The sequence below is a fragment of the Urocitellus parryii genome, chromosome 4, assembly GCF_045843805.1.
Source record: "Urocitellus parryii isolate mUroPar1 chromosome 4, mUroPar1.hap1, whole genome shotgun sequence".
Taxonomy (NCBI): domain Eukaryota; kingdom Metazoa; phylum Chordata; class Mammalia; order Rodentia; family Sciuridae; genus Urocitellus; species Urocitellus parryii.
In genome coordinates this window covers 96,020,113-96,043,810 of record NC_135534.1, presented here as the reverse complement: position 1 = coordinate 96,043,810, position 23,698 = coordinate 96,020,113, and the positions used below count along the sequence as shown (strand labels likewise).

The following is a 23,698-nucleotide window of genomic DNA, read 5'->3' as shown; positions in this document are numbered from 1 at the left end:
TGGACCGCAGCTGCCCCGCCGACCATGCGCCGCCTCGCGCGGGTCCCGCTGCTGCCGCTGCAGCTCACCCTGCTCCTGGCCACAGGGGCCCCTGAGGCCCCAGTCAGCGCGCCGCGGAGCCTGGTGTGGGGGCCCGGGCTGCAGGCGGCCGTCGTTCTGCCCGTCCGCTATTTCTACCTGCAGGCGGTGAACTCCGAGGGCCAGAACCTCACACGCTCGCCCCCAGGTAGCGTCAGGCCGCCGGCCTCCCTTGCCTCCCTGCCCGCCCCGCTCCTGACCCCCGGCGCTGCCCCGCCGCCACCGCGCCGCCCAGGAATCCACTCGGCCCCTCCTCTCGGCCCCTCCTGTCGGCGTGCGTCGCCTTTTCTTAAGTCTGGTCACTTTCCCTTCCGTCTTCCTCCCCGACACCAAAGAGGGAGGAAGAAGCCCTAAAAGTCTTTCCGAAGAATGAATGACTCCAAGAGCGCTCCCACATTTCATGTGCAGGGACGATGATCCGAGGGGAGAGCCCCCGGGGTTGAAGGATGCGGTGGGAGTCACTCGCTGTTGCACGGTCCTTCGGCCCCCGGCGTGGAGGGCTGAACTGTGCGGCCTGCGGGGAGGGCCTTCCTGGGAGGACTCTCCACGCCTCGACCTCCTAGGCCAGAGGAGGCACCCCGTGAGGGATACACTGCTTTGTCTTGGATTATTTGGTTTAGGCCTGATGGACTCCCAGCGGAGAATATCAGAGCAGTAGGCCGAAAGAAGGCAGTTCTGCAGCCTAGGTTTTGGTTTTCTTCGCAGCTTTGACTTCTTGAGAGTATATTTCACAGAAATTAGTGAAAGTCAGTAGAAATTCGGTTATTCCTGCGGAGGGTGGGTGGATCTTGTCCTGACAATCTTTTCCTGCTCCACCCGCCTCCCACGTTCTCCTTCACATCTTACCTTTGCAACTTCTTACAACTTGTCTGGCTGGTTTCAAGTTGTTTCTAGTCAGGATTTGCTAATTTATATCTAAATTAGGGTTCCAGCCAACTGGCACCTTATTTTATCAACAAAGACAAGGCATGCATTGGTGCGTCTTACCCTGCCAGTCCTGCTGGAAACTTAACTGTGGGATGTGGAGCACAGGGTGGCGATGGGGGGCACTGTTGATTAAGCAAAGAATTTAAGAGCCAAACAATTCATATATAAAGATAGATAGATAGATAGACAGACAGACATATAGACATATGTATATATTTAATTTCACTCATTAGACAAATATTCATTTGCTGTCCACTATGTATTGGTAATCCTGCTGAGGATATAAGGATGAAAAGGTAATGCCTGCCCATCGAGGAATTTACAATCTATTGGGCAAATAGATAAGCAAATCGCCTATGACGGTACAACATAATCATTACAATGGAGGTATGTCCAGAGTGCAGTAAAAACACTAAAGCACTACCAGTTTCCTGGGGAAATCTAGAAAGATTCCAGGAGCAGAGATTTGAAGGATGAGCGTGTGGCTGGCCAGGCCTGCCCACAGATGCTCTGTGATGTGCAAAAGCACGAAGGCTAACAGAGTGTGGAGTTCAGGAAAATAAATAATTTACTGATGCTAAGCAGAAAAAGAAAGTCAGGTTGTAATTTGAAATCTTCAAGGGCTTTGAATGCCAAGCAAGAGATTTTTAGAAATAAAGGAAAGCCACAAGGAGAATTTGGAGCTGAGAACCTGTTCTTCCTTAACCACTTCAGTGGGTGTTGCTATATGTTTAATTCAGAACACTCCTAAAGTCATCCTTGATTATCACTTTGATAACGTATCAATCAGTTAGATCCTAAATCTTCAGACAACTGGTTTTCTATGCTTTATAGGAATTGGGATAGAATAATTTCAACTCCATTGATAGAGAATAATAAGGGTATATCAGGGTTCAGCTAACTTTTTTCTTCAAAAATCTGAGAGTAAATAATTTAGATTTTGTAGGTCAGTAAATGTAACAGTTTTTGTTACATTTACTCAACTCTGTTTTGTAGCCACAGACAATATGTAAACAAAAGGGTCTGTCTGCATTCTAATAAAACTATAGACACTGAAATTTGAATTTCATATAATTTTTCACATTACAAAATGATTTTCTTTTAAATTTTTTCCATTTGTAAAATGTAAAAGCCATTCAAGTTTCAATAATTAGAAAAGGTTATTTTAAAAAAGAATATCATTGCTGTGTGTGGTGGTGCACACCTGTAGTCCCAGGAGTTTGTGAGGCTAGGACAGGAGAGTGGCAAATTTGAGGCAAGCCCTAAACTTAGCAAGTCCCTAAGCAACTTAGCAAGACCCTGTCTCAAAATAAAGAATAAAAAGGACTGGGAATGTAGCTTAGTGGCAAAAAGCCCCTGGGTTCAATCCCCAGTGCCAAAAAGTAAACAGGACATCATTTGCAAAGAAAGTCCTATTATATGGTATCTGACTTTCCAGGTATCTGTCCAGGGAAAATAATCCAAATATGGTTAAAGATCATGAGAAAGGATACTCCTGCAGTACTATGATTATTTGTTACAGAAGTGTAAATAGCCAACTATAAGATAATTGTTTAAAGTATGATACATTCATGTAATAAAATGTTTGGCAGCCATTAAAAGTAACATTTGAGATTCCACTTATGTGAGATATGCAAGGTAGACTGGCAGAAATAGAAGTAGAATAGTGATCATCACAAGAAGGGGTAAAGCAAGATAAAAAAAAAAAAAAAGTTATGTGATGGGACAGGGTGGCACACATCTATAATCCAGCCTGAAATCCCAGCCCCTCAGGGGGGATTCAAAGCCAGCCTCAGCAACTTAGTGAGGCCCTAAGCAATTTAGTGAGGCCCTGTCTTCTCAAAATACAATATAAAAAGGGTTAGGGATGTGACTCAGTGGTTAAGTACCTTGGGTCTAATCCCTACAACTTAAAAAAAAAAGTAGATTTATTGCACAATAGCACAATAATATGAATATACTTAACACACTGAGCTGTACATTTAAAAATTGCATAGGGCTGGGGTTGTAACTCAGTGGTAGGGTGCTTGTCAGCACACACAAGGCCCTGGGTTGATCCCCAGCACAACAAAAATAAATAAACACATAAACAAACAAATAAACCAATTAGGATGGTAAGATTTATTGTATTTTTAACAACAATTTTAAATGTTTAAAATTTTTGAAGAAATATTTTTGAAAATTACTAAATTATGCTTATATTAGACTAAGTAAGGGTGGAATAAACAAGAAAAGTTATTTAATTCCAATTTTGTGATAAGTAAATGAACCTGTGTCTATGCTCATTAGTATTATCAGTGGTTGTAACAAGAGGGTAAGGATTTTTCTTTTTTACACTCTTTATTTTCCAAAAAAAATCCCCCCAAAAGATTATATTATTCTTATAGTCAGAAAAAAATCATAAGAAAAAAAATACAGACTTTGCCCAAGTCATCAAAGACTTTTGAGACAATCTTACTTTCATTCCTTGAATTCTCTTTGTTTCCTTTCAGGTCACTTAAGTTTCTTATTTAAAAAGCTGTTCTATAGTTCTTCTGAAAGCTTACCTAACCAGCTTCTCATGTTATCTGCCACTTTCATTGACTTGAAATTCCTGAAATCTTTCTCTAAGATCTAATTGAAAAAGAGGAACAATGTAGCCCATTATAAATGATACAAAGATTTTATTATTATCACTTCCATTTAATAGTGTTTCATTTACCTGAATACCATTATTATGCTGCATATATACAAGTGATTATAACAAACATATGTGAACTTCAGTGATATAACGCAGGGATCTTAACCTGGGGTACATGGGCAGAACTTAGGGAGTTCTTGGAACTTCAGTTTCTTGTTCTATTAAAAAGGGGCCACAAATACCTACTTAACAAGGTCTTCTAGGAAATAAATGGGATAGAAAATACATATGAGGTCAGACTGAAATACAGTAGGGATTAAGTAAATTTTTTAAAATGCTTTTGGTTTCTTTCTAAATCAACTGTTCAAACTTTCTGATTCTAATGATGTAAGACTTTGATACTGCCAATCTCCTTCCAGAGTCTCTGTATTCTCATCCAATTAGCTGTTTGTCTTAAAGACATTTGAATTTATGAATGAGAAAAGCCGCCAGGACAAATGAAAATTCACAGTCTTCCCTTTTGAAGTAATTTGGAATTTCATTCTTCTCATTTTCTCTTTATGAAGTTAGAGTTATTTATTTCTATTTTAGTCCTGATAAATATTAGTTTTCATTGATTCTCATATTAATTTTCATGCCATCCATGAAACGGGAATGGAGGATTACTATAAAAAGAACTGAACACTTAGAACACGTATTTCCAATGGCTGTTTTACAGTTTTATAAGTACATTTTTAAGAGATCATAGTGATCCAAGTTGATATTCTCTATTTACAAATAATAAAGTGTTTTAGTGCTAGTTTTCTTCTACAAGTCTCTTTCAAAAAAAAAAAAAAGGAAATCACACAATCAATGATATGCTTCTCTTTTTCTGTTTTGTGTGTTTGAAATAATGAACTGTGGCAAGTAGGAATATTTGATCAGAAGACAATGTTTGTATGTTTACATCTGGAAAGGGAGGAGGGATCAATGGAAATAGCTTTCTAATTCCCAGTATCTGCTCCCCTAATTTTCAATCTGCTGGACTTTGTTGTCTTCCTGAAGCCAAGTGGGAAGGAACACAAGGCAATAATCTGTGTGTTTCATTTATATGTTTCAGGTAATTGGCCAACATTTCTAATAATTGCATATTAAATGATTACCTTTTTGTAACATCCTCTGTTTACTTACAAGAGTCCATTTATCTTAGTAGGCTTCTTTCATAATTTTATCACACTTGTTTCAAGGGTACTATAACCTATGGGTTCTGCACTTAACTAATTATGTCAGATATTGTTATAGTTTGGATGAGAGGTGTCCCCCAAAAGCTCATGTATGAGATAATGCAAGAAGGTTCAGAGGCGAAATGATTGAGTTGTGAGCGTCTTAACCCAATCAGTGAATTAGTCCCCATAGAGATTAACTGAGTGGTAACTGAAGGTAGATAGGGTGTGGCTGGAGTAGGTGGGCATTGAGGGTGTGGCTTTGGATATATATTTTGTATCTGGTAAGTGGAGTCTCTTCGGCTTCCTGACTGTCATGTGAGCCCCTTCCCTTGCCACACCCTTCTGCCATGATGTTCAGCCCAACCTTGAGCCGCAGGAATGGAGCCAGCTAGCTGTCTGTGGACTGAAAGACAGAGACCTCCGAAACCTTGAACCTTCAAATAAACTTTTCTTCCCCTAAAATTGTTGTGGTCAGACCTTTTAGTCACAGCGGTGAAAAAGCTGACTAAAACAAATACATTACTATGACCAAATTGAAGAGACTGAGAAACATTTCTCCTGACTCTTGATAAAAATATAAAACCCTTGAAGATTAAAATAAAGTAGAATCTTATACTCAATAGATTTAGAGAAAAAACTTTTTCAGTAATTTAAAAATTATGTATGTTAAGTATGCTTAACCTCATAATGTAATAGACATGGGATAAAAAACAACTTTGGTTACAACTTGCTGTTAGCAAGGGCTATGGATTTCAGAGGATTTTACCACTTTTTTAACATTTTTCCTTTGATAAGGTGATCTCAATGGTACATTCATTATACCCTGAAGAAAGAGGTTCCAATGTTTAATCCTAGGCCACAATAACATTAGTCACAACAGTGTTGTTTCAAAGTCTAAATAAGTCAGCTAATAGAAAAGGGAGTTTGTTAGTAAGTGTACTTACCTAGAACAGAAATCCCACAGAATTTTGGAGTTGGAAGGGGTGATTATATTACGACTATTTTACTTTAAGCTGAGGAAACAGAGAAGTAAATGCTAGCGGTTACAAAGGTGAACGTGTGTGTGTGTGTGTCTGTGTGTGTGTATGTCTCTGTGTGTGTGTATCTCTGTGTGTGTCTGTGTGTGTATATCTCTGTGTGTGTCTCTGTGTGTGTCTCTCTGTGTGTGTGTGTGTCTGTGTGTGTGTATGTCTCTGTGTGTATCTCTGTGTGTGTCTGTGTGTGTATATCTCTGTGTGTGTCTCTGTGTGTGTCTCTCTCTGTGTGTGTGTGTCTCTGTGTGTGTGTGTGCATGCGTGCGCATGCAAGCACGTGGTCTGGCAACCACCTGTGATCTCTCTCTACATAAGAAAGTGGCTCAGAAGTCTTGCAATTTGGGTTTTAAAAAAGAGGAAAGTTTTCTCAGAAGTGAACATTTTTAGATGTTAAAATGATATACAAAGAACGTGTAGAATAGAATTACTGTAGAGGTCTGTCATTCTTAAAGTTCATGGATTTTTTTTTTTTTTTTAATACCTAAGCTTTAAGGCTTAGGCAAAAAGGGCTGGGGTGGTGGCTCAGTGGCAGAGCGCTTGCCTAGCACATGTGAGGAACCGGGTTCGATCCTCAGCACCACGTATCAATAAATAAAATAAAGGTCCATTGGCAACTAAAAAAAAATTAAAAAAAAAAAAAGCTTAGGCAAAAAAATTAGCTTATTTCTTGCTTTTACATTAATGATTTCATTTATTCAGTAAATCTTTATTAAATGACTAATGAATCAAATGATAATTTAGATCTTTGGTTTGATAACATCAGCCAGACCCAATTCTTGGCCTTTAGAATATTCCAGACTCAAATGATGTATGTTTATCATTGATGCTACAGGAAAAGTAACATCTAGAGACATTTGTCCAATAATTAAGGCTTGATAATCATAAAGTGGTAAAGTTATTCGTATTTCTTTTTCTTTCAGGTCAAACACTATTCAAAGTAGTAGTCAAATCTCTTTCACCTAAAGAGTTAGTTCGAATCCATGTCCCTAAACCTTTGGACAGGAATGATGGAACATTTTTGGTGAGATATAGGATGTATGAAACTGTCAATGAAGGGTTGAAGATAGAGATCCTGTATGGGAATGAACATGTGGCTCAGTCTCCCTATATTTTAAAAGGTAAGTGGTTATTAATAATCCAGAGCTAGCCTTAGTATGTGTTCCATGCTTTTCCAAATGAGTTATAATGACCTTAAAGTCATGTTCAACAAAATCAATATTTTATATATATTAAAAATCAATATTTTTACATATATAAATGTGTGTACACACACATTCACACACACTCCCTAGAGCTCTATTTAACTTGAAATTTTAAGGGAATGCAAATTAAGTAATTTAGATTTAAACTATAAGAAAAAAAAGTTGTGTATTTACCCATGTAGTTATCATACTCTTTATTCCTTTTTGTAAATCCATATTTCTGTCTGGTACCACATTCTATCTGGTACCACTTGCCTTCCGTTTAAACAACTTCCATTAAGATTTTTCTTAGAATGAAAATACTGGTGATAAATTCTTCCAGCTTTTACATTACTGAAAAAGTCTTTATTTTGCCTTCTTTTTTGGGAGGGGGGTTTGTAAAAGAAATAAATTCTAAGAATATTCAGTTGAATAGTTATAAAATTTTCCAAAGATTCCATTTCTTTTTCTTATACCCTTGGTGAGAACAGAATCTTCTGAGTCTTTCTTGAAGGAAAAGTTAGTGGGTGACTGAGCAGGTCCAAAGTAATTGTACTCAAAGGTCCTTATCACCTGAGCTTCTTCTCTTCTCCATGAGGACATCTCATCCACCTTGAAGTTCAGGCTTAAATTGGTTAACTTAGGTATCTATTAATGAAACTCTCGAAAGTTTAAGTCAGGAATCCTAGTTGACTCTTTTTTTTTTTTTTTTTTGTAGTTGTAGATGGACAGGATGCCTTTATTTTAGTTGTTTATTTTTATGTGGTGTTAAGGATCAAGCCCAGTGTCTCATACATGCTAAGCAAGCATTCTACCACTGCGCTTCAGCCCCAGTCCTAGTTGACTCTTTTTGTGTCAATAAATTGTATATAAAGATGCTTTAAGTTTTTATAAAACTTTTAATAAAGTCATAGCTCCCCCATTTTTGGTCTAAAGTCCCTTCACTCCTATAATCCATTCATTAATCCTCCTCAGACTCCTGTCAGAACAGAGCTGATAAATATTATCATGCCCTAGAGGAAGTCTTTTATTTCAAGTAGTAATCAATTTCTTCTTATGAGTCTACAGAAAATAAATACTGGTAGTGGTGGGTCCTTAGGAGAATTAGCATTCCTTATGGGGCAGTGTACTCAGGTGTTTCTCCCTGCTGCCATATTTTTGTTATTGGTGCATTATTATTATATATAATGGTGGGATTTTTTTTTTGTTGTTATTTCTTCATACATGAACACAACCTAACAATATCATTTGGTCAGTATCATTCCCCAGTTTTTATCCTTTCCCTCCTCTCTTAATGGACAATTTAAAAGTATAGACTAATAAGTATATTTTATCTTTTCAATAAAATATATGAATATTATATGCCTGTAGACTGTGGAGATTAAATGAAAGTTCCAAAGGAGTGGTCTATATCTTTGCAAGCTTTGAATAAAGCATATATGGTAGACAACAAAGGAAAATTTTCTCAGCTTCTCACTGCCATTACCTTCATTAAAAAAAAAAAAAAGTTTTTGCTTAGCTATAGAAGTGCAAATTAATGGATTTTTTTTTCCCTTTTAGTACTCTAAATATGCTTCTCCACTGTCTCCTCACCATTATCTTTATCTCTCTGGATCGCTTTTTGAGGCTTTTTTCTTTATCAGTTTTTGTTATTTGTTTTTGTTTTTAGTGCTGGGGATCAAACCCAAGGCCTCACGCAAGCCAGCCAAGTGCTCTACCACTGGGCCACATCCCTAGCCTCTCTTTATCAGTTGTTTTGAGTAGTTGGTTGTTATATTTTTTGGTGTAGTTTTCTTTCCAAAGAAAGAAATGCATGTGGTGGAGATCGGGGGTACACACACTTGTGATTTATAGAGCCTCTAATATCTTTGGTTTATAATTTTCAACAAATTTAGAAAAATTTTTGGGCTGGGGATGTGGCTCAAGCGGTAGTGCGCTCGCCTGGCATGCGTGCAGCCCGGGTTCGATCCTCAGCACCACATACCAACAAAGATGTTGTGTCCGCTGAGAACTAAAAAAAAAATAAATATTAAAAAATTCTCTCTCTTTCTCTCCTCTCTCACTCTCTCTTTAAAAAAAAAAAATTTAGAAAAATTTTGACCATTATTTCATCAAACATTTTTTCCATTCCTTCAAGTGATTCTAATTACCCGTATTTTCAGCATTTTAAAAATTCTCTTTTTCTCACCATTTCATTTTATTTAGTTTCCATTTCTCTGTCTTTAAATCCACTAATCTTTTTTTCCTATAATGCCTTTTTGTCATTAATCCCATAAAGTACATTTTTCATCTGTTGATTTTTGTTTTTTAATCTTCTTGAGGTTTTTTTTTTGATGGGGGAAGGGATGCATCTGAGTTACTTAGAAATTAGTTTCATCCTTTCAAGTTATATTTTTACAATTTGTTAGATCAAATTAGAGCCAATTTAATCCAGGGCTAATTATTCCTCACTACTGAGGCATATCTTTTACATATTCTTCCCAAACCCCAGGAATTAGGATGCTTTCCAGCCTGGCTGATATGAACAGGCCCTATTGCCAAGCCTGTGTTCTAGTCACTTTGGATGGTTCTTCCTCTGCCTCACACATGCTCTGCTAAATACTCAAGAGGGGAACTACTTCACTTTCTGGAGTTCTCTGTGCAGTTTTCTCCTTTCAGATAACTCTGTCCTTCCAATCCTGGCTGGTTTCCTGGACTCTCAGACTTGTCTCCTCAATGCAGTGACACTGCTGGGCTTTCTCCACCTCCCTATCCCTATGCTGCCACCTAGAAACTTTCTTAAGTAGTAAACATAGGGACTTTGAAACTCACCTTATGCGTTTCCCACCTCTCAGACTCACTGTCCTTCGTAGCCTGATGTCTAGTTTCTTAGAAACTTGTTTTAGATATTTTTCAGAGTCTTTTTCAGTGATTTCAGGTGGAGGAGTAAATTCCTGTTATTTATCTTGGTCCGAAGTAGAAATCCTAAAGAAAATTTAATAATTTTTATATTAAAATAAATATAGATATATCTTAATATATTTATATAATTTGTTTTAAAAACAAGTCTTCAGAGAAGTTCTATGCTTATAGCTGACCACTTAAAAATACACTTGCCAGACCCCTCTGGGTTACACATTTCCTCTTTGAGATGAGCAAATGGAGACGATTTAGGGACTCAGAGAACTAGATCCTCAGCTTTGTCTTAAAAAAAAAAAAATCACTATCCCTACTACATTTTAATGCCTGAAAATTAATATGCTTTCTTCCTTGTTAAAAGGTAAGTTGGTTTATGTTCATCAGCCCCTTCCCCCTCACTACAAATGAATTTATCATCTAGTTGACTGAGAGTAGGTTAGACTGGGAGAAAGCATATGCTATGCTTTGCTATGTTCAGGTGATTCAAAAAGGAGACAGAAAGTAGGGGTGTGAGACTGACACAACAACTTGCACCACTGATGTGTCTAGAGCAGTTTTTCTGTATCTGGATCATCTTAGAATTCACCAAGAAGTCATCAACAACTCCCTGCATCATGGCACTTGCTAATGGAACATGGTGTTGTATATGTTTTGCTCTCCCTAGGACCAGTGTACCATGAATACTGTGAGTGTCCAGAACAGGATCCTCAGGCCTGGCAGAGAACTCTTTCTTGTCCAACCCAGGAACCACAGATTGAAGAAGATTTTGCTTCCTTCCCCAGCATCAATCTCCAGCAGATGCTAAAGGAAGTTCCCAAAAGATTTGGGGATGAGAGGGGTGCTGTGGTACATTACACGATTCTCAATAATCGTATTTACCGGAGATCTTTAGGGAAATACACAGACTTCAAAATGTTCTCTGATGAAATTTTGCTGTCACTGGCAAGAAAGGTATATCATTGCTCTTTTTCTTTTATCAAATGAATTTACTTTAAAAAGTAGTGTAGTTTAATGATTTTTTTGCAACATTTAAATGCTTAGAATTATAATAGCAAGCTCAGAAATGTGTCATCCAAGTGTTCATAAGTGACCTGAGAATCTCTCTCTTTCCTATAAGATTTAAATTAGGTAGCTTGAGCCCCCATCCTAAGTAGGTAGGCCAAAAAAGGCACTCCAAGGCTTCTGTGAACTCCCAGATGTTTACAGCCTCTGGGTGACTAAGTTCTCTCTTATGCCAAATTCTTTTCCTACTCAAATTTCACCATCTGCAGCTATTTTTGTCCCCTCCAGATGAATTTGAACTTAGAACATATTTTCCTTTTTTTACCCTAAGTACCTTTAAAAGATCATGCACATGACTCATTTTGTTGAAGGCTCAGGGGAACAGAGGCTGTTTTACCCCCATGCATACTAAAAAACAGACAAAAAACTGACACCAATCAAACTCAGTCATCCTTGCCTCTGGGAACTTTTCACTGACCATCCTTGATTTTGGTTTCTTTCTAAATGTGGTTGAGCCCCCTGTCCACATCCACCAACAACCATCTCTTATCCTACTTACTTATTTGACCTCTCTTTCCACATTTTCAGGACCCTAACTTCCTTTTAAACAGAACAGTTCAGACCACTTTTGTTCTTGTGCCTGATCATGCAGAGTTTTTTGGAGGATGGAGGTGGGAAATTTTTATCTTTCTGGCCCAGAGAAATCACCTAGGTAGCTTTGTAAACCAAAAGCCAACCATCTCGATATGTACAGTTTTCCCAGCATGCTGAATGTGTGAAGGCAATCAGTTCTTATTTTAAACAGCAGTGACTTTCCCCCTTCTCTCAGCCCACCTGTGAGCATATGAGCACATTATGAGCATCTGACCCTAGGGTAGTACTCTCTGCCTGTCCAACCTGCCTGATTTCCTGTATCTTATACTGGTGTTGCTGTCTCTGCAGCAATAATGTTCAACTGGGAATGATTCTGCTCCCCATGGGACATTGGGCAATAAGTGGAGACATATTTGGTGATCTTACCTTGGGGTTGCTACTAGCATCCAGAGGATAGAGTGGGGTTTTCTAGTCGTATCTAATAGGTAAATATCCTACAATGAACAGGACAGCCCCCCACAGAAAAGAATTATCCAGCACAAAATATTAATAGTGCAAGATTGAGAAACCTCACTCCATAATAAGAATTTCTGATGTGAATATTATTGATGAATTTTTAATTAATAACAGAGAAGCAAGAGCATGTACGTTTGCATTCCTTATCTTTCCTTTTATTCCTGATTGTTGCCTACTGGCTGGGAAGAAATCTAAAAAATAAAAATAAAAAAAAAAAAAGCGAGACTCAGTGCTAGTCTTCAAGTGGCACACTCTAGTGGGACTTGTTTGTATTCTTTGGAAGTAGGAGTGCGATATGAGTACAAACAGATAAATATACCACAACATGACAGATACTGAGGGTTCCAGTGCCCAAGGAGGGTGAGTCATAGAAGAGGAAATGTTAGATCTGGGTTTGAGGGACAAGAAAGGAGACTACCAAGTTGAAAAAGTGGGAGAATATTCCAAGTGAAATGAATTACATATTAAAGTGGATGGCATTTTCAGAAAGTAGCCCAGAGTTTACCAGTACATGGGGAAGGAAGACAAGGCTTAAAGCTAAGCTGGAACAAGGTAGGTGATATGTTGAATGCAAGTCAGGCAGTTTAGACCTCATCCTGTAGGCTTAAGATTCTTTAATCTTGGTAGTTACATTAATTTGTGTTTTAAAGATTTCATTGACTTTGATTCTGGCCACGTGGAGACTAGATTAGAGTGAGAACACCTAACAAGGAAGATATTGCAGCATTCTAGGCAGGAGGTGACAAGGGCCTCAACTAAGGCATTGACTACGGAGACAGAAATGGGGCAGCCGACTCCAGAGACGTAGTAGGTGTGGTAAAGAGGGTGATAGTGGAGGAAAACAAGGGTTCAGGTCTAATATCATGGGTTCTTTCTGGGGCAGCTGGCAGAGAAGGATCTCAAGGATTTCACACTTTTCTATACTAAAATATAAAATATACTAAAATATAAAATAATACTAAAATATAAAATCCACCTCTGGATAGTGGTAGCTGACTTCTGGCTAAGAGAATTTGCCATGTACTGTCCTCACCCAAAATTTAATGATACAACTTACAACCAAGAAGCATTCTTCTCTCTTCTCCTACTATTTTTGAATGGTCAAGCTCTATCAGAAATTTTTAAGAAAGCCAAGGAACTATATATTATTTAGTATCAAAGACTGGAGTCTCGCAGGCACTAATGTTTGTACTTTTGTTTACTTAGGTCTTTCTCCCAGATTTAGAATTTTACATTAATCTTGGAGATTGGCCCCTGGAGCATCGAAAAGTCAGTGACATCCCTGGCCCTATACCTATCATTTCCTGGTGTGGCTCTCTGGATTCAAGAGATGTTATCGTTCCAACCTATGACATCACCCACTCCACGCTTGAAGCAATGAGGGGTGTTACCAATGATCTCCTCTCTATTCAGGGAAATACAGGTAAATTAAGGCTGATTCTAAAGAGTGAAAATGTGAAGGTAATGTTTAGTCAGAGAAAGTAAATTATATCTTTAAATAACCATTCTTATTTTCTTACCAAGAAAAAAGAACAGCACCTTTGGGGCTAGGATGTAGAATACTTGCCTAGCAGGTGTGAGACTCTGGTTTCTATCCCCAATGCCACAGAAAAACACCACCAACCACAAAAAGGCATTCTAAGTACTGAAGTGGTTTGTTTAGGATTCTTCTAATCCTAAAATTAAAGAAATATGGTTTGGGCTAGTAATGCCCAAATCTACCTTCACTAAGTCTCCTTCAAGTTTAATCTTTTGTGTATATACATTTGGGAAAGTTATCACTTAATTCTGAGTCCAAGGCCTTTATATTTCTGGATGAAATGAGAGATAATTTTGAAATATATGTTACACAAATATAAGAGAACTGTGATAATAGTATAGTTGAGATATTACATTCTCCAACACTTGGTAAGGAATTCTTTCCTCTCCTTTTTCTGCCTCTTCATCCTTTAACATCTGAATTCCTTTTCTCCTATTTAGTGGGCTTGGATTTATTATGCAACATAACTTTTTTTAAACCAAATTCACCAAAATGAGGAAAAAACCTTGCTCTGTCTTTATTTTTTTTAATAATTTTTTTTCTCAGCCCATATTAGGACTGATTTTTTTTAAGAGAGAGAGAGAGATGAGAGAGAGAGAGAGAGAGAGAGAGAATTTTTTAATATTTATTTTTTAGTTTTTGGCAGACACAACATCTTTGTTTGTATGTGGTGCTGAGGATCGAACCCGGGCTGCACGCATGCCAGGCGAGCATGCTACCACTTGAGCCACATCCCCAGCCCCCTTGCTCTGTCTTTATAACCTGTATTTCTGATTATTATAGTTCGATGAACTTATTATGTACACAAGATCAGAGAGTTGTAAACTATGTAAAGATAACAGTATGTGAAAACTGGCGTACTTTAAAAAAAATTTTTTAGTTGTAGATGAACACAATACTTTTATTTTATTTATTTTTATGTGGTACTAAGGATTCAACTTAGTGCCTCACACATGCTAGGCAAGTACTCTACCACTGAGCTCCAGCTCCAGCCCCTGGCCTACTTTTAATTTGATAACAATGAATTCCTGAAAGGTGTGCTAAAATAGTAAAAAGATTGACCCCTGCCTATTTCTGTGTTTTATGACTTATCCCTCAAGACAATGACAGGTGTTAACCAATGGCTTTCTCTCTTTAGAATAATAATAATTTAGCCAGATGTGGTGGCACACACCTGTAATCCCAGCAGTTTGGGAGGCTGGAGAATCATGATTTCAAAGCCAACCTCAGCAACTTTGAGGCACTAAGCAACTCAGTGAGACTCTGTCTCTAAATAAAATACAAAATAGGGTGGGATGTGACTCAGTAGTCAAGTACCCCTGAGTTCAATCCCCAGTACCAAAAATAATAATAATAATAATAATAATTTAAATTAATTCTCCCAGAATATTCCCCCCTGGAAAAAAAAAATATATATATATATTACACACACATATATGTACATATATGTAGCTATGTATTTGCATTTAATGGTTTATTAGAAAAAAGTCTTCCCCCAAATTCTGAATAGCCTGGGGATTAAGGATTTGTCTTAGTTATCAGTTTTTTATGATTGTCCTGTGAACAAAAGCCTAGCTCATGTTTGATTGTGAAACATAAAAGATAGAAGAAGCTATTGCTTGGTAAGTAAGCCAAGTCATTGAATCTCTTTGTCTCTTTAAACTTGATCCAGTATGATTTTGGATATTTCCTAGTCTTGTACAACAGAAAACACCAGTACTTGTATCAATTCTCATTAAAAGGTGGGTAGAATTGGAGTATTCTTTAATTCAGCAAATAAAAAGAGTGTTTTTGAAAGTCTAAGCTTGAAAATTATCTCTGGAAAATTGAGACTTGATCCCATATGTTTTGGAAATAGCGTCTACTTTATGAGTCTGATAAAAGAGCATTAACATCTTAAATGACAGTGGTGGATTAAAGAGGATTATGCTTGCCATATAAAAATGTCAAATTCTTAACTGTTAATTTATTTTTGTGGCCTCAAACTTCTAGGGCCTTCCTGGATCAATAAAACAGAGAAAGCTTTCTTCAGAGGTAGAGATAGTCGTGAGGAGAGGCTGCAGTTGGTACAGCTATCCAAAGAAAATCCACAACTGCTAGATGCAGGAATTACAGGATATTTCTTTTTCCAGGAGAAGGAAAAGGAGCTTGGAAAAGCCAAGTTGATGGGTTTCTTTGATTTCTTTAAGGTATGTATCACCTAGTACCTCTGATCTCCAAGTACGGAATCTTCCTGTATGGATATGAAATGATAAACTTGGGTTAAAAGTCTATCAAATAGGTGGGCTTAGGCAAATTTCTTCTGTGAACTGATGTACACTTTCATTCTTATCAGACCTGGGGAATTAAAAAGTTCATTATAGTTCTTTTTGTCATTGTTGTTGCTGTTAACTTGTCTATGGAATAGCTCAGAGCTATGTTTAATGCTCAAATTGTAGGGTTAACATGAGTTTTGGTATATTTCTCACTCTTTTTTATATTTGTTTTAATAAAATGAGGATATGTCTTTTATACAAAGTAATGTCCAATTTCTTTTTTCTTTTTTCTTTTTTTTTTTTTAGTTGTAAATGGACCCAATATCTTTATTTTTATGTGGTGCTGAGGATGAATCCCAGTGCCTCATGCATGTGAGGCAAGTGCTCTACCACTGAGCTACAATCCCAGCCTTCTGATATCTTTTATAAATAAAAAGTGCATATATTTAATGTATATTAAATAGGAACTGGACTTAAAGGTCCAGTCCTACCTCTCCTCCTGCCTTTGCTACTGACTGTGAGACCTTCATCTCTTGCTGCCTCTGGTCTCCAAACACCTGTGATGCCTCCCTTGCTCCTTCAGAGCATTATCATAAGGCCCAGAGGAGACAGGTGTGAACTATGTGAAAAATCTGACTGACTAGGAAACTCTTTGGAACTAGTTTTTAAAGAAACCATTAAGGGGTTAGGGGTGTGCCTCATTGGTAGAGTGCTTGCCTCGCATGATCAAGACCTTAGGTTTGAGCCTCAGCTCTACAAAAAAAATAAGTAAATAATTATCAGATTAGGGAGTGTATTCTGTTTACTGCAGGATGCTATCATGAAAAGGATGGGGGATTTGGACTCAGAAATAGAAGTTTATATATTTCCCCGACGACCAGTTTTCTCACTTATTAAAAAAAAGCACCTATTTCATAGTATAATAACTGAATAAGATTTAATGCCTATGAAAAGTAATTTTTTAAAAAGTATTTGTTTTAGTTGTAGTTGGAAACAAAACCTTTATTTTATTTATGTATTTTTATGTAGCGCTGAGGATCAAAACCAGCGCCTTGCATGTGCTAGGCGAGCTCTCCACCACTGAGCCACAACTCCAGATCTGAAAAAGTGCTTTTGAAGTGGAAATCAAAACTTACTAATCCAACATAGGCAAACAGAGCACCTACTTCTCCATGTTTCTGTATCCTTGACACAAAAACTGTAAAATAGAGGCAACACCTTCTTCCTTTAGGGATTGAATATAGAAACAAGTGAAATCATGTAAACATTAGAGTATAAATTCTTATTAGTATTCAACTTTAACAAATACAAACTTTTTGAAAATAGTTTTAATACCTAGTTATAGAAATCTGAATTCCCCCATTGTATAGACATCAAAATAAGTATTTATTCCTATTTCCTAAAATTGTTTATCACCTTATCCTTAAATGTTTTGTATTTCTTAAAATTGATCTGTTAGCCAGGTGCGGTGGCACATGCCTCTAATCCCAGCAGCTTGGGAGGCTGAGGCAGAGGATCACAAGTTCAAAGCCAGCCTCAGTGAGGTAATAAGCAATTCAGTGAGACCCTGTCTCCAAATAAAATACAAAAAATAGGCTGGGGATGTGGCTCATTGGTGAGTGCCCCTGAGTTCAATCCCTGGTACTCCTTCCCCCCCAAAAAAAAAAATCTGTTAAAGGCTGCTTATAATTTGAACATCAAGAGAATATATAAGTTACAAAATAAAATTTTTAGACAAAAGTGTTGAAAAATGGAAAATAAATCTATCTGTATTTAGTTATTACAGTATTGAGAGGCAAAAATGAAGCAAATCATTGTGAAAAGGTTTTGCTTACGTTTTTCATTTTTATCTTTCAGTACAAGTATCAGGTGAATGTTGATGGGACCGTTGCTGCGTATAGGTATCCATATCTTATGCTGGGAGACAGCCTGGTTCTGAAGCAGGACTCACCATATTATGAACATTTCTATGTGGCGCTTAGGCCATGGAAACATTATGTTCCAATCAAAAGAAATCTTAGTGATTTACTAGAGAAAATTAAATGGGCCAAGGTACGTTCCCTACAATTTTTATTTCTTTAGGCAATAACACATTCAGCAGTATAGGTTGCCTGAGTTCCATCACTACGCAAGGCAATAACACATTCAGCAGTATAGGTTGCCTGAGTTCCATCACTACGAAGTTTAATTTGATATAATGAAATTGAAAGAAATATGATTTATTTGGAATTTTTGTTCTCTTGAAATATCTAAAGTCAACATCAGAATCATTTATGTACCCTTTATCAATGTATCTGAGATTTAAAGTACAGATTTTTTTTTAAGGAATCACTATTTGTGCTTACCCACACACCCCCAAAGAACAAAAAAAATGCAAATTATAGACTGAAAGAACAGAGTTAAAAGGCTTTACATACAAGAAAACATTTAAGGCAATTGTGACACTCTTCTTTTTTTCATGTAGACAAAAATGGCACAAGTTTGGGGGTTTTTTCCCCTAATGGATTTATTTTTTTTTATTTGTTCTTTTTAGTTATACATGACAGTATATTTTGACATATATATACAAACATGAAATATATCTTATTCTAATTAGGATCCCAGTCTTGTGGTTATACATGATGTCTATTCATACATGTACATGGGAGATTCACTGTGGTGTATTCATATATGTACATAGGAAAGATATTTCAAATTCATTCCACTGTCTTTCCCATTCCTGTCTCCCACTCCCCTCCCTCCATTCCTCTTTGTCTAATCCCTGAACATCTATTCCACCCACTCACCTATTGTGTGTTAGCATTCACATGTAAAAACATTTGACTTTTTTTTGGGGGGGGATTGGCTTATTTCACTTATATGATCGTCTCCAGCTCCATCCATTTGCTGGTAAATGTCATAAAGTCATTCTTTTTATGGCTGAGTAATATTCCATTGTGTATATGTACAACATTGTCTTTATCCATTCATCTGTTGAAGGGCACCTAGGTTAGTTCAATAGCTTAGCTATTCTGAATTGAATTGCTATAAACATTGATGAATAATATATACCAAGCTCTGGAAGAAAATGGATGCTGAGAATACTATACCCAGCAAAATTAAGCTTCAGGTTTGATGATAAAATAAAAACCTTCCACAATAAACAAAAGTTAAAAGAATTCACAACTAGAATGCCTACACTACAAAACATACTCGATAAAATATTTTATGACATAGAAATGAAAAATAAAACCGAAAAGGCACAAGTTCTTAACCAATGCATGCTATGTATAACATTCCAAGAATCACAAATTTCCCACAAAATAGGAATTCCCTTTTTAAAAGGAACAATATTGAAAAGCTGCTGTGTATCATTATAAAAATTCACCCTTGCTTTATGAGTCTATTCTGAGTTTCTGAGAAGCAATATTTGCTTAAGGAAACAACTGGGTAGAATCATTTTTGTGACCCTTTATGAAAGCCACAGTTGCCAGCAAATGGCTTTTCCTGTTGGCAGTATGGTAGAAGATTAACTATTTTCAAAAGTGTAATTAGGAACACTGACTATTCCTGGTACTAGAGGAATAGCCTGTGGGTAATAATAACTGAATTTTTTTATTATACCACTATAGCTTTTTGATGGCTATGCTGCATATTTAAATGGAGCTTTTAAAAGATCTTATAACACGAGAATACATTTGCATTACTCTTAAGCAGCGAAGCTGAGTCTAGGAGGACAATTGACTGACCAAAGCCAAGCTTTCTTCCTGGGTAGTTAGGAAAGCGCCAAGGTAGTCCTGATAGAAGCCATATGAGGGTGTTGCACTGTGGCGACTGTGGAATCAGGGCCACATGTGTCTGTCTGATCATTTCCTTATAACAAAGATGGTCAGGAAAGCACTCTATTTTCAAGGCCTCATCCATTTCTCCCATTCTGTTCACATTCAACCCCACATCTTTCCCAGCTCACACTTGTCCCTAGCTTTCTTTGTGGGCTGTAGGAATAATTTTCATTCTTTTTTAAAAACCTTCAGGAAAATGATGAAGAAGTCAAGAAGATTGCAAAAGAAGGGCAGCTGACCGCTCGGGACCTGCTACAGCCACACAGGCTTTACTGCTACTATTACAGCGTTCTACAGGTCAGTTCAGAGTCATCCTGCTGGGTCAGCCCTCCTCAGACCCATGTGTTTCTTCCTACACAAATCTAGACAGAAAGAAAAGATATAAGAAATGATGTTTTTATTTTTAACATAAATTTATTTTTCTGCAGGAAGAGTAACAGTAGATACCTTCCTTAAGTGAGTTCTCTCCTCTCTGCTGGTCTAGCTTAATTTTAATAGTAAGAATTTCTTCCCCTAAAAATTTAATTAGGCTTACCCACTTATATTACCATTTTGTTGGGTTTGGCTCAGTACCAGGAGTATACAGCTACATGGACAAAGAACCACAAAAGTGAAATATCCAATTTATAGAAATATTTCAGTCAATAGCCATAGTAGAGGAACATTTTATAGGACAGTTGTTATTTAAAAAATGGATGTGACTACAGACCTGACAGAAAGGATATGTACTACCCACTTTTTCTTGAGATATTTATCATCTTTGTTTGCTGATTTGAATATTTAACAAGTTTGTTATTCATTAACAAGTAGAAAATTAGTGCTGAGAACTGCTGTTCAGTTCAAGAAGGGACATTTGGCTTGGCATCTCTCTTGTAGCATTCCTCCTTACACATAAAATTGTGAATTAGGGTTCTTGGGTAGATTATGAAATATTGTACCATCACCCGTAATAACTAAGTTAAAATGTAACTTTAGGACCAGAATAAACCAGATCTTTGGTTTATTTTGGTCTGAAATATAACCGGTAGGGATAGAGGTATCAGTAGAATAAAGTGTAGACTAATCTTTCAGTTGCCTTTAAACACATTTCAGAAATATGCTGAGCGCCAGTCCAGCAAGCCTGAGATCCGTGATGGAATGGAACTTGTTCCTCAGCCAGATGATAACACATCCATCTGTCGGTGCCACAGGAAAAGGCTTTCAAGGGAAGAGCTTTAAGGTGGCCCAGATTCACCCTCCTGTGTATGCCAGCTACATCTTTAGGAAAGACTTTAGATGCTAAGCTGTGAAGAAAAGTACAGAAGACATTTCTCTTGGTGGCTTTATGTAATGTGGATGGATATAGCAGTATTTGAGCAAGTATTACCAAATATCTTTGAATGTTAATTTGTTTTGGGTTAAAACTGCTGTTATCAGCATCACAGTTTTCTCCAAAAAGAACATTTGCAGATCATAGCAGATTGAGAGGCTTGCCAAAATACAAATCACCCTCTGTGAATCTGTTGACACCATGCCTATGGCTTATTTATATCCCTTGTTCACTTTCTGTCTTCTTCTTCCATTTGTAAAGAGAAAATATTTGTGCAGGGTTTTGTTTTTTGTTTCCTCCTCACTGCATAATTTCTCCTTTTGCAAGGTGATTTTGGCATTTAGCAGTTTCTGCTTCCAACCTTGGAAGGTCTGATGAGAATAATTAAAAAACAGCAAGATGACTCTGACAGTAAGGTATCATACAGAGTATAGAGGGAATTTTTATAATGCACTGCTCATATCTTTTTAGCTAAATTTTAGGCCTGAGACAAAACTAAGGAGAAATTGTAGCTGGGTATTGTTGCGCATGCCTGTAATCCCAGCAGCTTGGTAGTCTGAGGAAGGAGGATTGGAAGTTCAAAGCCAGCCTTAGCAAATAAGCAAGGCCCTAAGCAACTTAGCAAGATGAATCTTTGTCTTACATATATTGTACCAAGGGTTTGGGGGTTGTCCAAACCGGGATTTTATAAAGAAAAGTTACCTCCCTCCTTCATAACTCTCTGCCATCCAAACCCCAGGTCCTGATGGCTAATGGTATATTATTAGACACATCTTAAATTTTTAAAATTAACTTTTCCTACTGCCAAACAGTCCAGGTAGTTAAAATCAAGTAGAGACAAATCAGGCAGCTTCAGGAAATGGAACAGGAAGAATGTGCTCAAGAAATAAAGAGGAGCCCCTCAAGAAATTCTATGGGAAGAGAGTAGCCTTAATCTAAATAATCCTCCATCTCATCAATTTGACCACAGCCTTTAAAAAAGTTAGTTTTACAGGCTTTTTGATTTGTTGAATTGAATATAATTCAGTAAAGACAAGACTACTAATATCCTTGATTCTTTCCCTTCCAGTTCACACATTGCCCACATAATCCATTATTCATTTTTAATATTTCAATTTTCACTTAAAATTTCTGATTTTTCAAAGGATTGAAAGATTCTATTGGCAGATATAATAGCTGAATTTGTCTAAATAGGTATTAACATGTTCATTGCTGCATTAATGCAGAAACACCCTATGTAGCCTTCGTTAGTGAATTGCCTGATATATCAAAGAAATAAGTACAACTATTAAAAAAGGATGAAGCAGCTTTATATCATCACAAAAGGTTTCCACAACAGTACTGAGTGAAAGCAAGTTATAGAACTATATAATGTGAAGGCATTTATGTAAAAGAGAACATGGTTGGGTTGGGAATATGCTCAGTTGGTAGAGTGCTTGTCTCCCATGCACAAGGCCCTGGGTTAAATCCCCAGCACCATAAAAAAAGACAACATGGCTGAAAGTTTTGAGGGAGATTTGCTATCTGAGAAGGGGATAGAGGGAGGGGAATTTTTGTTTTATACTTTTAAGTTGTTTTTACTATGAGTGTGAATCACATTGTTAAAAATGCCAACCTGGGAAAAGACAATGAATGCACATAAGGTTTAAATATGAAAATAGAATGCATATTTATATTTTCCATTATGCTATTTTTAAAATCTACTATGTTTGAATTTTATGTGGTGGGACATATTTATATATACTTTTTAAATAAATTTCCATTAAAAATTTTGAAAAAGATACATTTTGTTTTTTAAGAGATTATCACCACCTCAAACTGAATTGGTCTAATTTTAATTCAATTATGTCTTCGTGAATGAATGAACCCAAACTTCTTTCACCACCACTCCATCCCTAATGGGCAGAAATATAATGTTAGAGAAAAAAATATTTTATTTTGACATTAGTTTCAGTTGCTAGTAAAAATACAAGAAGATAAGCAGAGAGTTAATGGTCCCCTTGAATAATAAAGCCAAGGTTAGATGAACTATAAAAGTTCTTGTTTGGAAGGAAGGGAATCATTCTTGTGATGAGGTATGTTTAACTTCACAGGGTTGAGGAATGTCAGGCTTATCGACACACATCTATAATCCCAGTGATTCTGGGGCTGAGGCAGGAAGACCATAAGTTCAAGGCCAGCCACAGCAACCTAGCAAGGCCCTAAACAACTTAGCAAGACCCTGTCTCAAAATAACAAAAAAAAAAAAATCAAGGGACTGGGGATGCATGTCAGTGGTATAGACCCCCCACCTAAGTTCAATCCCTAGTACCAAAAAAAAAACAAAACAAAAAAACTGGAGAGAATATCAGCTAGACAGAAGAGTAAAAAGCCCTCTTTTATGCATAGAGCCACAGATTCCCCTCTCCCAGCCACTGCGTCCCCACTGCATTCCAACACTCCAGACACTGAGACCAAAGCTAAATCTCCTGCAAGCCAAGTCCTCTTTGTAGAGTTTTGTGGAAGAAGGAACCACTAATTTTTTTTCTTTTTCTTTTTATTGATTTAAAAAAAATAAATGACAGCGGAATACATTACGATTCTTATTACACATATACAGCACAATTTTTCATATCTCTGGTTGTATACAAGGAATGTTGACACCAATTCATGTCTTCATACATGTACTTTGGATAATAATGTCCATCATATTACACCATCATTTCTAACCCCATGCTC

The 23,698-nt window shown here is 37.1% G+C and overlaps 1 protein-coding gene across 1 annotated transcript; it reads left to right on the top strand.

The window, feature by feature from the left end:
• On the top strand, positions 1-22,704 carry Poglut3 (protein O-glucosyltransferase 3). The gene is made up of 8 exons (XM_026399034.2): positions 1-226; positions 6,785-6,982; positions 10,608-10,894; positions 13,262-13,478; positions 15,588-15,784; positions 17,708-17,902; positions 19,864-19,968; positions 20,764-22,704. Exons 1-8 carry the CDS (start codon positions 25-27, stop codon positions 20,887-20,889), a joined length of 1,527 nt encoding a protein of 508 aa, XP_026254819.2. The 5' UTR covers positions 1-24; the 3' UTR covers positions 20,890-22,704.
• The last annotated feature ends 994 nt before the right edge of the window (positions 22,705-23,698 follow it).

Bases quoted from the DNA above. Each gene is read 5' to 3' on its own strand.
- Poglut3 (XM_026399034.2), top strand. From the start codon at position 25: ATGCGCCGCCTCGCGCGGGTCCCGCTGCTGCCGCTGCAGCTCACCCTG. The intron at 13,479-15,587 runs GTAAATTAAGGC...TCAAACTTCTAG, and splicing joins CTCTATTCAGGGAAATACAG to GGCCTTCCTGGATCAATAAA. The intron at 15,785-17,707 runs GTATGTATCACC...TTTATCTTTCAG, and splicing joins GTTTCTTTGATTTCTTTAAG to TACAAGTATCAGGTGAATGT.